Source organism: Homalodisca vitripennis, chromosome 2 (assembly GCF_021130785.1).
Source record: "Homalodisca vitripennis isolate AUS2020 chromosome 2, UT_GWSS_2.1, whole genome shotgun sequence".
NCBI lineage: Eukaryota > Metazoa > Arthropoda > Insecta > Hemiptera > Cicadellidae > Homalodisca > Homalodisca vitripennis.
In genome coordinates this window covers 74,549,319-74,566,580 of record NC_060208.1, presented here as the reverse complement: position 1 = coordinate 74,566,580, position 17,262 = coordinate 74,549,319, and the positions used below count along the sequence as shown (strand labels likewise).

The window sequence follows — 17,262 nt, the reverse complement described above, 5'->3', positions numbered from 1 at the left end:
AAATCCCTTTGGGCTACGACCCACTGGTCTTTAAAGTAGCGAAAAATGTCATCCTCAAGTTTCGGTATATTAATAATTATAAGAGCGTGTTAAATGCCATCAACTGTTCTGTGTACACTTTTTTCAGCACAACCTGAATTAATTTTTAATTAACTCAACCACTGTTTTTAAGATAATATTTTTATTTCAGATCGTATCGGAAAGAACGTATTTGCACTCAGTTGATCACCTGATGAGACAATAAGACTGCCACTTCACCTAGATTACACTATATTACTGTATTTTGTAATCTACTAGGTGTCTCTGATGTAAAAACTCCCTTTTGACGAAAAATGACTCCAGATCCCAGAAGTCAAGTCTGAGACAACGTCAGATACCACACGCTGCAATAAGAGGAAGGTGAACTAGAGTTACACTCAACATTCAACAAAACTGAACAGCCGTTGGCACTTTTAAATTCTCTTTTTATGTTTCATCTGAAGTACGTCAAAGATACTGATAAATTTGTTTACATTTTAATAAGTGCTTGATTAGTTGTGTAATGTAGATAATAAAGACAAAGATAGCCTATAGCTTTCACAGATTGGTCTAGTGGCGAATTAAAAACATAAACTTGATATTATATATAAGTTTGTTTTTGGTAATACTATTAAGACACTTTTATACGATCCACCGTAATGAGGCAAACCTTTTAAATTTTATGCGCACAATGACTAGATACTCAAGACTGTTTGGCTTCCTTGACATTGTAATATGGTATTTTTAGATCAACATGCTTCAATGAGCAATTCTTTCCCAGACCGCAGTCCAAAAACAAGACTTACCCAACTCAAAACCAATAATGAATGAGTACTGACATTTTGCATAATTTTTAAACCATTTCCCCCCTTATATCGTGAGTAGATGTCTTTTTACCATATTAGACTTCTCAGTCCTAAGTATGTATTTATATTTTCTTCGTCGTGACAACAAGGCATATTCAGCTATGGCACTCGAAATATCTTTGACCGATTGGAGATTGGAAGAGATGGAATTAGACTCCATATAACTATTATTTTTAACTGAAGTAGGTTTCTAAGATCTACATATATATTTATTTCATGGCCAAACAATAAAGAAAACTCAAATTTGACACCGTAAATACATAACAACGGAAGTTCATTTAAACGGCCTAAAGTGGACGCTTTTTGGCTGAAGTTTGCTTCTTAGACCTAAGTAGTTAAATATATTTCTTAATCGGAGGAACAACACTCATTTATGGCACTGGGAATATATTATACCGGAAGTAGATCACAAGATTATTTTTAACCTTAGTAGGTTTTCAGAATGATGTATATATTTTCATGATCGGGGAAAGGTAAATTCAGCTGTAACTATCATTCATTTGGACAGGGAATGCTCATATACGTGTAACACTTGATATAGGAGTTTGTCTCCTAACCTCTGTGTCTAATTATGAACACTGATATACTATGTACCTGATCTTATCCTAATTACGTTTGAAAAAATATCATAAGGACCATTATAAGTGCTTGGACTACATAGGCTACGGAGCAGTTATAGTAAGTTATATTATTGATATCGGCAATAAATACAGAAAACCCTTTCTGTGATACAGCTAGTCGTGTTATCCCCTTACGATCTCATGACTAGTTGATTACTCAGAACTTAACTCTCATGACTAGTCAAACCAAAATTGAATTATCAATGATGGTGTCTAAAGCGAGAAAGTCTTCGGCTACGTCGGTATTAGATAATTGATTACAGCAGCTACTTGCGATGCGCCCGAGGTCTTAGGAAGTAGTCCGGACTTGACAAGCAGTCGATATATACTGTGACACCTTCGAGAACATCACACTCACAAGGGAGTTCACACATCATACACAATGGTAAGTGCTCGTGCTACTCATGCTATATTAAAAAATAGTTTACATAAAATATAGATAGATTATTATTTTATCACTTTAAAGTCTAAACTGGCTATTTAATTGATGGTATTTACATATTGATATTTTTGTAAAGCAAAAAACACGTTTAATTTTACAATGAAAGTTGTAATTTATTTGAGAACTGATACGATAAATTACGGCCCTCAGCAATCGCAGGCAAGTATCGCTTTGTTCTCATAGTAACAATACTGTTACTAAGACGTAAAATATTCGTAAAAACTTGTGCAAATTGTATAACAAACATTCAGATAAAGTTTTATGTCACCAAAATTAAAATTGAGTGACACATCAAAACGGCTGGATTTGAGCTAAGGGAAGATCGATTTCGATCCTTGGAACAAATTGGGTTTGAAAGGTGGGATATAACTATTTGATAAATGTTGAAAGTTTGTTTAAATATAGACATTCAACACTTTTTATGTGTTTTTATTTGTTTGTTAATTATAACAAAGACATAAAACAGAGAGGTTATTACTACTTCCGATCATTCTGGTTTACCGGTGCAAGTTATCCTGAATAGGCACTTCGGGCGCCGCATTGACGTTTACCTCGATGTTCCGATAAGAAAGTTTATATATATATATATATATATATATATATATAATATATATATATATATACTTTCTTTTATATATACGTCTACATTTCTCAAATACTGGTCTTTGTAATCTACTTTAGGTCTAAGGTATTTTCGGTGGCGGAAGTCTGTTAAGGGTATAACACACAAGTTTGTCAAATTTCACCTTCATAGGGCAGCGAAAAAAATGAAAAACTAAATATAATTTTTCTAGACATTGTAACGTCTTACAAAGACTTATGGGTGGTTGATTATTCAATTTAAGCTATGAGGAAAGTGTTTGTTTAATTTCAGCCTCCTAGCAAAGAAGACAGGTGAAAAAACTCAAATATAGTTTTTAGGGGTTGCAACCACTATGGCTATTTGATATGCCTGAAGTTGTTTTATTTTTCCTATATCGATATGTATATGATAATACTGATATAGAATGAGGTGTATATGTGCCATTTAACTTAATTTGTCGGGACGTTGCAGAATTAGTGATGAGTGAGTGAGGGTTTTTGTCTTTTATGTAGAGGTGAATTTTGTATATTGGCTTTCCACTGGGAGAATGAAACAAATTAAAATGTTTAAAAAGGAATTAGAGCTTGAACGAATACCTGATTGATCTAATATTATTAAAATCCTGGTTTTTTAAGTTTGTAAGGTAAAGAAATTTACGTTTTATATATAGTAACTGAAATCTTTTATGCGTTTATCCTTAATTTATAAAATGCAGAAGTGATCATTCTAACCGTTTTTTCAGATCGCCCTCGCCACCATTCTGTTCATGGTGGGTGTATCGTGTGCTTCAGGATCCGTAGTTGCGTCCCCTCTGGTGCCTTCTCCGGCCTTCATCAACACCGTGCCCTACGCAGTTCCACCCTATGCCACCAGGGTGGACTTGGTCACGAGAGGCCTCAAGACTCCATTCCTCCCAGCTCCGGCTCCGTACCTACCGCCTTCGGCCGTTTTTCCACGTCTTTTACCCTCTCCCGCAGTACTTCCTGCTCCGGCTTTTCCTAGGGTAGTACCTCCTCACGCCCTACCTGCCCCGGTCCTACCTCCTCGGGTACTCCCCTCCCCCATCCTACCACCTGCTTTCCCTCCAAGGTTCCCTTCTCCTTTCCTGCCCGCCCCTTATTTTCCTAACTTCTACGGTGGAACTCCATTCCCAACGTCGTTCTCTGGGCCCTTCACGATACCGGGAGCTCTGTTCCCGCCCTTCTTTTACAGAAGGTGAAGACTTTAGTTCAAAATGTAATTAAGGCTGATTAATTTGTTTATTGTTTATATTATGTTCGCTAGGCTAATAAATTTTTTTAAGTAAATATCTCATTAAATGTGTTTTCCATTTAATTCCTACTTTATACAACCGATAAGTGCATACATAGCTATAAGCTGGAGAACAAAGAATATAATACATTCATTACCAAAGGTTGATGCAGTATTGTTGTGTGTGCAAATGTTAGACACTGTGGCGTATGATGTTCAAAGCGATAACACTATTTACTACAGCTATAGCAATATTAAAGTATAGCTTTGTGTAGAATAGTTATATTAGATTTGATATATGATCACGTATTTATAAGTATTATTACATTTATAATTTTGGAACATTTTTACTAGAAACGTATATTTGCAAGTTCTGGTGCAGTGAGCACTTTTCATCTAATAAACTTGCTAGAAGTTAGGTACATATTACATAACAAAAACGTGTTGGCAGGTATTTTTAATCACTTGTTGGTTTGTATATAACACGTTAGATAAAAAAGAACCAAATTAAAAATTATGAATGTGACATTAGTTAAAATTTTGCTGGAGTGAATATTTCACACTTTATTAAACATTTAGTTTTAGAACTATTTTAGAGTGAGAATGGGATCTTGGAATAGTAAACGTTTACCAGCTCTTATCTACCTAGAATTATATAAAACCATTTTAAAGGTTTATGCACCACAAACATCACACTGAGGGACTTTAATTCGTAGTAAACCAAGGAGTCATAACAAAAATGATTTTACCTCCAATACCACCCATCACACAATGTTTTCATTTCTCTTACTATATTGGAGATCATTCAGAAAATTGGAGGGGAAGTCAATTTAAACATGTTAAATAAATTAACTCTTCATTTAACAACGTTATCGGAAATATTATTATTATATATTTAAACAAGGGTCCAATATTTCTTTACATATCTATGTATTTGTTTCTTAATTTGTTAAAATAAATTAAATTTGTCCTCAGATAATAAGTAAATAATAGTGCCATATAAGTAACAATTAAACTATAAAAGCTTAGTGTATGACTTTAGTTTCTCTTTTGTCCAGCATAAAAGATCTACTTTAACTGTCTTCTGCATAGAACCATAATGAAGCCTTGCTACTTGTTCAGATCATGTTGGCATTAAACTAAAGAGACCTTTTGCACAAAGAGAGTTAATTCAAGTATAATAACGGTTGGTTTGGTTGATAGGGTGACAAGTAGCGGTAATACAGTTTGTTTACAAGGAAACCACAGCAGACGCAATCAAAGCATTCGTTTGTGCTAATCACAATTACACCACAATCATTATATAGTTACCCACCCAGAAATCAGTAATATAATCTGATACAATTGTGAGCAAACCCCTTTTTAATCTAGACCTCACTTTGATCTTTGATACTAGCCTCTAACTGTGACAAAATTAAAACAAAATATAATAAAAACAATTGATGCGAGTGTTGAGTTTAGTTTCTTTTTAATACATCTGACACTGTGACCGAAGTATTTGGAGTCCTCATCCATCTGAAAAGATCCGAAAACAGTTGGTAACGAAGACGTTAAAAAAGAACACCAGCATCGTTTCGACATAAGAGACACCAAGACTTCAAAAAAGGTCGGTCTGCCTTAGAGGAGTAGAAGTATATCCTAAATGTTGAGAGCTCCCAAAAGCAGGAATGATAGAGGTGGGGTGTTACAAGGGACCTGAGCCTAGCAGAGAGATCTGTAAACAAGCTAGGACTTGTCACGGGGCTTTGAAGTTCTAGAGGTTGAAAATTCCCAGGTGCTGAGAGGTTCTAGAGCCCGTCTGCTAGAAGCAGGAACCTACCAGAGGCTAGGAGGGCCTACAAGAGCCTATACAAGCCAGAAACTGCCAATGGACTGACAAAAGGCCAAGACTTACCAGGAGCTGGAAAGTCCTAGACGCTGAGTACTTCCGGAGACCGTTACCTGCCAGTAATCAGGAGTTACTAGAAGCTGAGAACATTCGGACCCTGAGACGTCCTAAAAAATAGAGGACTTTACAGACACTGGAAGCTCTCAGAGGACTAGCTTAGAGGTTAGCTAGGAGCTAGGTAGCTTAGAGTGGTTTCCATAGTTAGGTTTTAATTGTATATTCCTGTAGCGTTTATGGAATCAGGTCGTTCATTGATGGTTTTCTATGTACCAAGACTTACGAACTGCAATGGGAATCTACCTAAATCTAGTGGCAGAAGAGCCAAAAAGTCTTGTTTTTCTAATTCGAGATTAATTATCCGCGTTATATTTTGTATAAGCATATATTCCCCATAAAACCATATGGTCCATCATCACAATTTCATTTTTATTTTTCTCATAAATAATTTCCAGTTGTAAGCAGAGTTTTCGAGTGATTTCAGATTTCGCCAAACCATTTTTTGAAACCCAAAAAAATTAATTCTAATGTGTTAGGCAAAGGCATTTCACTCTATCACAATATCCATGTTATAGTTTAGTTTTTTGTTAGGGTACTCTACTATATTTATAGGTTTTACCTACCTCAGTTGAGCTGGAGTGTTATATATTATTTGGGTGCTTTAAAGGGTAATAAAACAACATTTGTCTATACATTTGAATGTATAGACAAGAAGTTGAAAATATAATAAAAAAAGTAAATATAACTTATATCTATAACGCTGGAATAAGTTTCACTATTCGACTGAAATCCAAAGAGAAAATAAGATTGTACAAACCCGAGTTAGAAAATAAAAATATTAGCACTAATTATAAATACGTTTAAATGCGAATGTATAACTTTTGAAATTTGGTGTGGATGAAAGTTCAATTAATAGTTGTTATATGGTGTCTTGTATTTCTACCTAATAACACGGCATTACTGTAATACTGTGTAATACCTAGACGGGATGTTAGCAGAGAGAAAGGGTTAACATCACCACCACCGTCTCCATCACTGCCATCGCCGCTGCTGTCACTACTGCTGCCATTATCTGCCACTGGTGTTGAGGCTCCGGAGCCGGCTGTCGACATTGCGGTCTCCTGTATGCCGCTTAGTCCTGATTGGCATTGGGACGCTGCCTTTCAACAGCTACACGGAAGCAGTTAAATATATACCATTGAAATAACAAATATATTATACAAACTAAAATAAGACTGCTTCGTCAAAATTACCAATTTGCAACCAAAAAATTGGATCAAATCCAATTCATGTGTGAGGATCTGAAACTAGATCTCCTAGTAATAAAGGAAGACGGTTTCAAAAGGGATAACATAGCATTGTGCAAAATTACAATTTACAATTTGGCTTCCGCGTATTGCCGACCCCACTCCAGAGGTGGAGGAGTTGCCATTTTTCACAAACATAATTTCTTGTCAGCCCCCTTTCAGACCCAGCATTCAATCGAAAAAACATTTCGAAGCAGTCGGGATCAAATTTCGAACAAAATTATAAAAATTCGCCGTGAAAGGAATTTACAGGTTCTCCCAGTGGAAACGAAGACACCGTCTTTTAAAAATTCCAAATATTCTGACATGTCTGGACTAAACCCTCGTCAGAATTTTGTCGATTTGGGGGATTTCACAACATCGACATGTTGGACAAAACTCCACCATGCAACAATTCAATAGGTCGATTTACTTATAGGTCATTTGACCTTGATTTGTTAGTCAAATCTCTGAGGAGAGTAACGGCTACAACAAAATCTATTATCGACAAACATCATCACCAATCATCCAAGTGTCTCAGGTCTGTGGTGAAAACAACTATATCTGACCACTTCAGCCAAGAGGCCGTCATTAGTGGGATACAACTTAAAAGAGAGCCCAAAGTTAAACAATCAGTTAGAGACATAAAGCCAGAACACGTTCACCTCAACATTTCCCTTTCTAAAGTAATATGGAATTTTCTAAATTCGTTAACTCGTAGAGCAGCATTTTTAATTGTTTACCGTCACTATAAATTTTCATGTTAACATCCTGCTGCTCTACAAAAACGATGAATCTCAAGGAAAGTACAATTGGATCCACACCGGGAGATTTTAGTGGGGTGGGGGGGGGGGGGGGTGGGGGGGGGGGGGGGTGGGGGGGGGGGGGGGTGGGGGGGGGGGGGGGTGGGGGGGGGGGGGGGTGGGGGGGGGGGGGGGGGTAACATTGAAATCTACCTACATTTTATAGAGCGTCCTATGTTCTGTAAAAATAATATTGTAAAAATAAAGGATAAAGATTTATGAATCATTTTGTCTCTTTGTAGAATTGCACTATGATAATTTTACGTTCCATTTAAGAAATCACGTGACCAATAGTTATAAGAAGGTGTTATTGAAAGTACATAAAAACATAAGTAGAAACCATTTGATTCTTAGAATGCACAAAAATACCAGTCAAACAAATACAATACATCTTTTCTTTCGTTATTCAATATTAAAATGACGGTTTATTTTGACGCTTAATATTTCAAATGTCAGTTTTTTGTAAGTTAACGTCAAGTGCATTGTTAATGTGTAACCAAGTACATATAAATTAAACAAAAGATTCAGCAAATACATTTATTAACAGTCAAACAAAGTTTCTAATATATGAGTTGCTCTATGTCAACAATTGTAAAAACCCCCAGCATGTCAGCTTGCGTATGAGCGGTGCCCAATGTTTTTCGAGGAAGGCACTGCGAAAGATAATGTGTTATAGAGCCTAGGAGCTATATATGTATAAATACTTTTGTAAACTTATAATTTAGGAAAAGGCATAATTACATGGTTTAACATTATTAACCTAATTGAGTGAACGCTTATATTTCCCAGTGTGTGGCCGCCTCTAATTTATTTTTAAATTCAGAAGACAAAGTGACATATTAGGATGTAACATATTACAAACTACCGCATTATGGTCTTGTCTGAATGAAGTTAAAAACATGGTATTAAAAGCTACATTGATCTCTAGTTCTAAAGATATATGATATAAACAGTTATTTCCTCTGTGGGTGAGTCAATCAGTTGCTCAAGGCCATTACTTGACATAATCGCTAAATACTTGTCGACGAGCGTGGCCATAGCATAAATTCATATCCCCGGTAACAACTAAACTCACTTAGGGAACCGGGCGATTTTTCATGCCGACGACACGGCTTTGTTGTTTGAGGGGAGCAACTGGGAGGAAGCTTTGGGCCTGGCGGAGCGTGGTTCGAACTTAAAAATCTAGGAATTTAATAATAGGAGTAGAATCTGTATATTGATGAAATTTTGTTTTTGGCCCAATAATACAGTTTTATCCACGTTGTAGCTATGGAGCCCTAATTATCTGTTTCTACACTAGCGCTCGGTGGTGTCGCCCGATGATCCCACGAACCAAGTCGCGAGGTTCCCTCCTCTGCATTACACTAATCCTTGTCTATTCGTCTTCCGGTGCCAACGTATGCTCTGTTTTCTTGGGTGTATCGGCTCGATATAACTAGCTCTTTAATACTCCTTAATACTTTGCGCTCTACGACTTTCCAACAACCCAATCCCTTTAATCTTTTTATATGTACAAAACCTAACTGTAAAATAAATTAGCTTTATATGATTTTCAATGTATTGCAAGGTTTAGGATTTTAAAGTATTTATAAAATTATAATAACCCAGTCATAAGATATATGGTTTACAGTTATCTATTTTTTAAAACAATAATGAAGTCAATATGTGTTTTTCCTTCTTGCAAAAAATCGCTAGTTTAAGGTTCAGGAGTCAGTATGAAAACTATAATAAGCACCCGACAACATTTAAAACATTGAACCTTGATTTTTTCATGGATGGTGCAATACAAATATAACGAATTGTACCGTTTATAGTAGTCATCTTTGACTCAAAGCATTTAGAAACCTGTCACTCTAGAAACTGAAACAGTTTTACATAAACCTATAAATTTAGCATGAACATTTATTTCTACATTGTAGACAAAATCGAGTTCAATGATGTTGCATGTCACTTCATGAAATTTGGCTGAGCGTTTGCGAATGTTACATTTGTCTTAATCTTAACCATGATAATAACGAGAAAATCGGAGAATAAATCAATGTGTAAATACAAAACGCAATGCACAAGACTTTCGTTGCGTTTTCTCTAACCTTTTTATAAAGTTTTGAGAATATTCTGAGTAAGCCGGAATATTTTCTGTTGTATCTGTTTGTTTCTATATAGACAATATAGAGTTCTAAGTCATATTTCTCTTTAGGATTTGGCTGAGCTTTATCAAAACCAATAACTTGAAATAACTCATGGTGATATTTTGATAGCGAATTGAGCTATGAACATTAAATTTTTCTAAGCTGTTAATAAGAGTTTTAGCAAAATATATATTAGGAGCTAAAGTTAGGCCACTACCCGTCATTTAACTTAACCATCATGTATAGTCTTGATGCCTGGAGCCAATTTGAATTTTATAAGTACACAACGTAATTTTCTTTAATCTGTTAAGGAGAGCCCCTAATAACAGAATAGATTGTGAAACTGTTATGAAGACGGATTATTTAGTTGAAAACTGTGACTTGTGTTCTCGTTTATCTCGTTGGCTGACGGTGATATAAATATTACTTACAAATATCAACAACAGTGACTCAGGCTTACTTCAGGAAAAGGTATATTTCACCTAATAATTTATTGAACGTATTTGTTAAGCCGTAGTTATTAAACTATTTAACAATTTACTACTAAAGATATTGCTAAAACATAGCGTTCTACGATTCCACATTTAGTTTAGAACGATTTCAATAAGAGCTGTCTGACTGCTACCCTGAAACATAAGGTTAAATTGTATACTATGTGTGGCTTTCTTGCACTAGATAACTAACTATCCGTTTCACATAAAATTAGAACATAGGCGACACTGCACATCCGCCCAGCTGCACACTTAACGCTCTAGGAATATCTTTACAAATTACATAATATAGTTTTTGTTATTTTAAAGTTTTCCACGATATGCATTAGTAGTTGAGATCTGTGTGATTTACTAATAAATAATATCCAAACGCCAAATAAATCGAACCCTTAGTACCTATACTGTAAAAATGAAATAATTAACAGTAAGTAATATATCCTTTACCAATGATAATAAATTAATGAATATGAATATGAAATATGAATAATAAGTATATTATTATTCATACAGTTGTATTTTTTACGAAATATTTTATTGCTCGTCACGAAAGAAACCAGTAATAAATACAATTCCAGGACAATAATTTATTTTATAACCAACATTAGAAACACATACGTAGTTTTAAATGTTTGATTTTTTAAAATCTATAGCTGTTCAATTTCTGAACAACCGACTTTTTCTTGAACTAAAATTATATTTTATACAAGCATGCATTCTAATTAAAACATATCGATGTTTGGTTCATGTGAAACAAATTTGTCAATATTTGTTTGTTTTGGTTTTTTTTTAACACACAGGATGGGTAGGGTCTTACGCTGCATTATTATGACATAATGTAACACAGTGGCGGGCCGGGTACAGCGAGTTTAGAATTGTCTTGTGACTATACCTCGCTTGACCTCCACCCTCACTCACAAAGTAGACCGTCAATTATAAATTTTGCCTGATTTCTATATAAACACAAGTCTAATTAGTATAAATCAAAATCAGTATTCACACCCAATATATATAGTATATTGCAGTGTTTTCAAAGTTATTTCTGAAAGTAATACCTAATAAATAACTGATTTTATAGGTGTTAAAAGAACTAATTACGCATTTAATTATTAACGTAAAACTCTCATTTTTTTGTTTGTCGTTCTTCAAGAGACATGCAACAAATACTGAATAAGAATTATTTTTACTGTCTTTACTTTTTGGATAGTGATGTGTTAATATGGATAAAGCTTAAAGCTTAAACAGAAACCGCTTTTCCTCTATGTTTTTTGCAGTTAGTGATAAATCACTGCCTCGTTTGCCTGGTGCACAAGGCAGTGATGATGGTAGCTGTTCCTTGCGGACATCCCGCTGTCTGCGAGGACTGTGCCTCACAACTGGAACGGGAACATCGGTTTTGCGTAGCTTGTAGTGCTCCCGTTGAACTCTATTTAAGGTTAAATAACCTACACTGATTTTAAATAACCTAGGGTAATCATTTATTGTAAATAGTTGTATTTTAGTTTTGTTGTTGTTATGTAAATATATTTATTTTTAACTAGCTGTTACCCGCGGATTCGCACGCAATTTTCAAAATCGAAGTTCTTATATTGCTTAATAAAAGCACTTATGATGGAGTCCTATGGAAATTTTAAAACGTAAGTTGGCATGCTGATGGTATATATTATTTACGTTCATGGTAAATAGTATGAGAGTTTAACTTAATTCGTATATCATGTTTTGTAAGTGTAGTAGCATTTCTGGTTCTAATTATACATATATGTCCCAGCGGAGTCTGCATTCTTAGCCTGATTAAGAAAATAGAATATACAGGTCTCGGAAACCAACTTCTGTCTAAAAGCGTCTATTTCTAGCCTGTATCATATATTTCAGCAAAAATACATAATTAGGTAGGGTCGAGAAGCATACTTCGGTTAATAAGTGTGTACTTCAGACCGTTTAAATTAACTTATTATGTCACAGTTTAGCTTGCCATATTGCTTCGATCGAAATACTATATACGTTTGATTATGCAGTTCTCGGAAATCTGCCTTCATAAAAATCGTCTACTATCGGCTTCTAATGTACTTTCAGTCTAAAATATTTCCAGAGATATAGTTCAGTTTGCCTTGTCGTAATGAAGAAAATATACACACATAAGTAGGACCAAGAAGCCTATTGCGGCATAGGGGGAAGTCCTACCTACTTCCTATGAACTTTCGGTATAAAGGTGAAATCCTCATAAAGGTTATGCAACATTCCAAAATGATCATTATTAAAGTTGTGTGTCATATGTCTTGTTTTTTTGGACAGAAGTCAGGAAAGAAAGAATCGTTGAGGCATGTAAGTGTTCATTTTCTGTTTTCCATAAGCCATTGTTAAATTGCTATATCACAAGGTCAAGGAAGAATTTTATATTCATAGTTGTAATTTAGTTCTTTGTTGCTCAGTTGATGTTGTTTGTATAGGCTAACTATCACGATTTCAGTAACACTTGAACAATTTCAGATTAAAGTAGAGGAACTCCAAAGTCGAAGTCCATAGTTTTCATAGTGAAATCACTTGTGATGTAATATGATAGGGTCCTATAATATTTAAAAGTGGAATTAGTCATATATAATGCGTCAGGTACCCATTTTTCATGATTAAGAGGACCAGAGGCTAAACAAAATTGTGATTAATTCTTATTTCATGTTTTGCCCTTCTAATCTTTTTTTTTAATTATTTAATAAGTAATTTATTTTCTCTTGTAATGTATATTACTGTGGTATGTAAATGGTAGTGTATTAAGTTTATTTAAAATAAGCGTGCTTAAGTGTATAAAAGAAAACCTTTGATATTTATAATTTTGGTTTGGCGGTCTGTGGCAATGTTTAAAACATACATTTTCTTTAAAATAAGTGCGTTCCGTTTATTTTTAAATTCACGAAGGGTAAGTTTAAGTTTCGTTAATTCTGTTTGGTAAACCATAGAGAGTGAAACAATAAATCAATTTATAGGATTATAAATAGTGTCTGCAACCGCAAATGAACTCTTATCTAAATGATGAACTTATCTGATGGAATCCCTAATAAGGCTTTGCCTTTGGGACCCTATCCTCCTATTAAAGTTATATTTGATTTGTAAAAATAGAATTTTATTTTTTGTTAGTATAGATTTTTAATACTCATATGATTTTATCTGGGTACTAATAGATGTGTTTTTTAGGAAATAAATCATTCATCCATTTCAGTAGACAGAAATACATAACTTTGAAATGGGGTTGGATTCAAAACAGTATCGTTTTCTAAATTATATGGATATTTCAATATTTGTATTGAAAATTAAAAACTGAAATTAACATCAACAATACTAACTCATTTCAATACTTACATTGTGACATTTTTCATCCATATGTAAATCGTACATGATACAGTAAAGTTCTTACTTCCCAGTCCATGTTCATGTATGCTATTACTTCGGTCCAGTTTAGGAATTACATCAGTATTCATATACCTAATCAGTATCGTAGAACTCATCAGTAAGTAAATGTATGCTATGTCACCTTGACGAATTTCTGTCATTAAAATTGCGTTTATAGTCACTCTCGTGTTTTCTTTGTGAGCCAGAATAAATCAATTGGTTTGCCTTTTTTCTCGTGATGTTTAAATAAGAAGTGTAAACAAATAGAAAATACTGGTTAAAATAATAAAACATGTGGTCGTGCTGACATAATACGATGTTTACAAATAACAGTTGAATGCATTTATCCGGCTCTTGGAGCCCACAGTACAGAACTTTTGAAAGACCAGCGGGGCATGGCCCGAAAGGATTTTCAAAATAAGAATAGGCTTAAGGTTTTTCTAGGAACATTAGGAATGTCCATGTAAAATTTCAATACAAGAGATAGAATGGGTTTAGCGTGAAAGCGTAACAAACAAACTTACTTTTGCATTTATAGTAATATTAGGATCAGGATTATGACAAATTGTTTCCTGTATTATTTTACTATATGCATATAATTATGTTTGAAGCTACTGAGTTGTATATAGTTTAATATTGTAGCCTATTACGCATTGAAATAAATCATTCATCTTCTTCTTAATTTATTTTGAATGCTAGAGACTTGAATTTAAGTTCGTATTATGTAAACTTTTTGTTGTTTCTTAAGTCTGGTTATATCATATTATAGATTTAAGCAGAACAATAAAAAAATAATATACTCAGTATAATAAGTATTTCTAACTATTTATTTTTCCTCACCAAACCTTATTAATGGCTGTACGTACAACCTGCTATTTAAAAATAGCATTTTTAAATGTTTATCTTAAAATTTCGATGTTTGGAAAGTGATGTTTTCAGAAATAGCCTAGTTATGAGTCATTGTTAGACTGGACACGTGTGGCAGGTGGGCCGAGATAGCGAGCTTCCTGCGCTCCCAGACTGTATATCCGACATACACAGAGTGTAGTTAATTAAGAAATCCTAATCCTTGACGTGTCTGTAATATTTTTAGTGATTAAAGTTTCATCGCACTCGATTATTTTAACTACGTATATTTTGATTGCTTATACGGTCGAACGTAACAAAATTTCTTGTGTTATCACTTTGCGTTTAATATACAGTAACTATTCTATCAATTGGGGTTTTGCACTGTTAAATATCTACTGCTAATTAAATTTTTTTCCTGTGAAGTGACGAGATAAGCCAGGGTCACAGTGGTCAGCTAGGCGAAAGACTCAAGAGTGTATGTCAAATGGTATTTTAAAACTATTTTTTAATTTGTAAGTAGCAGATTTGAGAAATTTATTGTGTGATAGGAGTGATGGCACAGTTTCAAGTCTATAATATATATTGAGACAATTTTTAATGGAAAGCTGGTAATAATGATTTATTAAAATGTCCTTAATACAAAAGCAGCAAAGTATGGTATTGCTTTTGATGGGGAATGATGGGATTGAATTTAAAACCTTTGATAAATGTTTTATAAGAATTAAATATAGAGTAATATGAAATATTATTATATTTTTTACCGAGATTCGGCCGGCAAAGCAGATTCGGGACGACTCAGACGAATTTCCAGAGGTTCATATCGGTTTGCTTTCGGAGTGAAAAACTCGTAGAATCATCTATTAAAGTCTATAGTTTTATATTTAAATACATCCATGACCTTTTTTATTGATACGAAAAGCCAATGTAGTTCCTAAATCTGGCAATAATACTAAATATGATTGTATAAATAAATTGAGAACAAGCAAAGTAATTTCCTTCCTCTTTTTAATCAGCTTTCATTGCGCCCTCTCATGAATGACGTGGTTGGTAAAGTCTATAAATACATTAGAACAGCGTGTATTAAAATTATCGCATGGGTATTGAATTTTTTAACGATGTTTATGACACTGTAGATAGGGGAAAGTGCGTTAGCTGAATGATGAAGAAGTTAATATCTACTCATGTCAATAATTTAACTGTAATTAGGATTTAAGTCCAATGTAAATTTTCATGATAGACAGGAGTTTGGAAAATGATTTTTTACGACACATTTTTCATTATATTGCTATTTAATTAGCCAATTGGAATGGAACATCATGTAAGTTGATATTATGTTAGGCCAACGGTTTCAATGGTTGAGTGTTCTGAGTGGCGCGTTTATTATCTGGAATGCGATAGCCTGGAGTTATAAATATAAGGGAACCGCTCCAGAGAAGACAGCTCAATAAGACAATACTCTTGAATTGAAGACGATAACGCAATTATAATATCTTAACAGTGCATATTAAAAAGAATATTATAAAATGTGTTCTAACTGTGTGGTATTTGTTAAAACCTTTCGAGCAAAATAAAGAGTATAACAAAGAAATGCTAATTTTCCACAATATAAAATTCCTTTGATACATAAAAAAATCATTGTAGTAATTTAAACATACTAGTATGCACAAGGGGGCAATTTGTCAGGCCAAAATATTATTTTTGAAAATGTTGAATTTATTGTTAATTAAATAAATTTACCCCTTTCCTAAAAATTTTACAGCTAACAGCTAAGCATTCACGATACAAATATTTACTTTTTGTATGTTGATAACTTCTTCTTTAGTTATTATTTATTTTATGAATATCTTGCCCAAATAATTACTCAATAGAAAAATATGAGGTATAATTAATCTATAATATACAATTATTGTGTGCAATACGAAACAAAGGTATTGGTGTTATTGCCACTCTCTGGCTAGTGCCTAACCAAACTCTATAGAGTGACATAGACCATCATCTCTCGGGGGAGAGAGAGCGAGCAGTCGAATGAAAGAATGAACATCCGCCCCGCTGACCATAGTACTCTTACTACCCCTACGACGCGACAATAGTACTCTTGTCCGGCGTGACTTGACCGTGGTCAGCACCTCCTGCACTTGGTCAGGGATTCATTCTTGAGTTTTTCTAAAACACTTCAATAACTAACGCTCGCTCCCACTTAACTCTATGTTGGTAGCCGATCTTTAAGGTTGACTTTTTGATTATTCCTAATACTGTAATTTTGGGTATTAAAAAAAATGTTCAGATTAATCTCATAACCAGAACTAAAAACTGTTGACGATAAAGATATGAATTTTTAAATTAGGTGCAAGTAGTCTGGCTGAATAAAATGTCATGAATTTATTTATAAAACATTTTTTAGCTATTTAAATATTTTGTTAAACATTTTAAAGCTATATTTAATCTTAACAAATTTAATTTTCTCAAATCATTAATTAAGAAATGTTACGTCCTGAAGTTACTATTAATCTACGTACTGTACAAAATTCACTTTTTATCATCGGCATCGGCCGTTTAATTTAGACTTCATCACAAACATTTTCTCATTTAAACATAAATTAATCGTAAAAATCCTTTAATATTGCTGTATCCCTATATTATTAACTTATTCTCTTACGACTT

General features: G+C 33.9%; 1 protein-coding gene across 1 annotated transcript; it reads left to right on the top strand.

Annotated features, from left to right (window-relative positions):
* The first annotated feature begins 332 nt into the window (after positions 1 to 332).
* Positions 333 to 11,782, top strand: LOC124355681 (vegetative cell wall protein gp1-like). Its single transcript, XM_046806842.1, has 4 exons — positions 333 to 356; positions 3,272 to 3,744; positions 6,649 to 6,788; positions 11,646 to 11,782. The coding sequence occupies exons 1-4, from the start codon at positions 333 to 335 to the stop codon at positions 11,780 to 11,782; spliced, it is 774 nt and encodes a 257-aa protein (XP_046662798.1).
* The last annotated feature ends 5,480 nt before the right edge of the window (positions 11,783 to 17,262 follow it).

What these genes read in the sequence shown, in the direction of transcription:
- LOC124355681 (XM_046806842.1), top strand. Translation starts at nt 333, where the DNA reads ATGACTCCAGATCCCAGAAGTCAA. An exon ending in CTCCAGATCCCAGAAGTCAA is followed by an intron (nt 357 to 3,271) that starts GTCTGAGACAAC and finishes CCGTTTTTTCAG; the next exon opens with ATCGCCCTCGCCACCATTCT. An exon ending in CCGCCCTTCTTTTACAGAAG is followed by an intron (nt 3,745 to 6,648) that starts GTGAAGACTTTA and finishes TGTAATACCTAG; the next exon opens with ACGGGATGTTAGCAGAGAGA.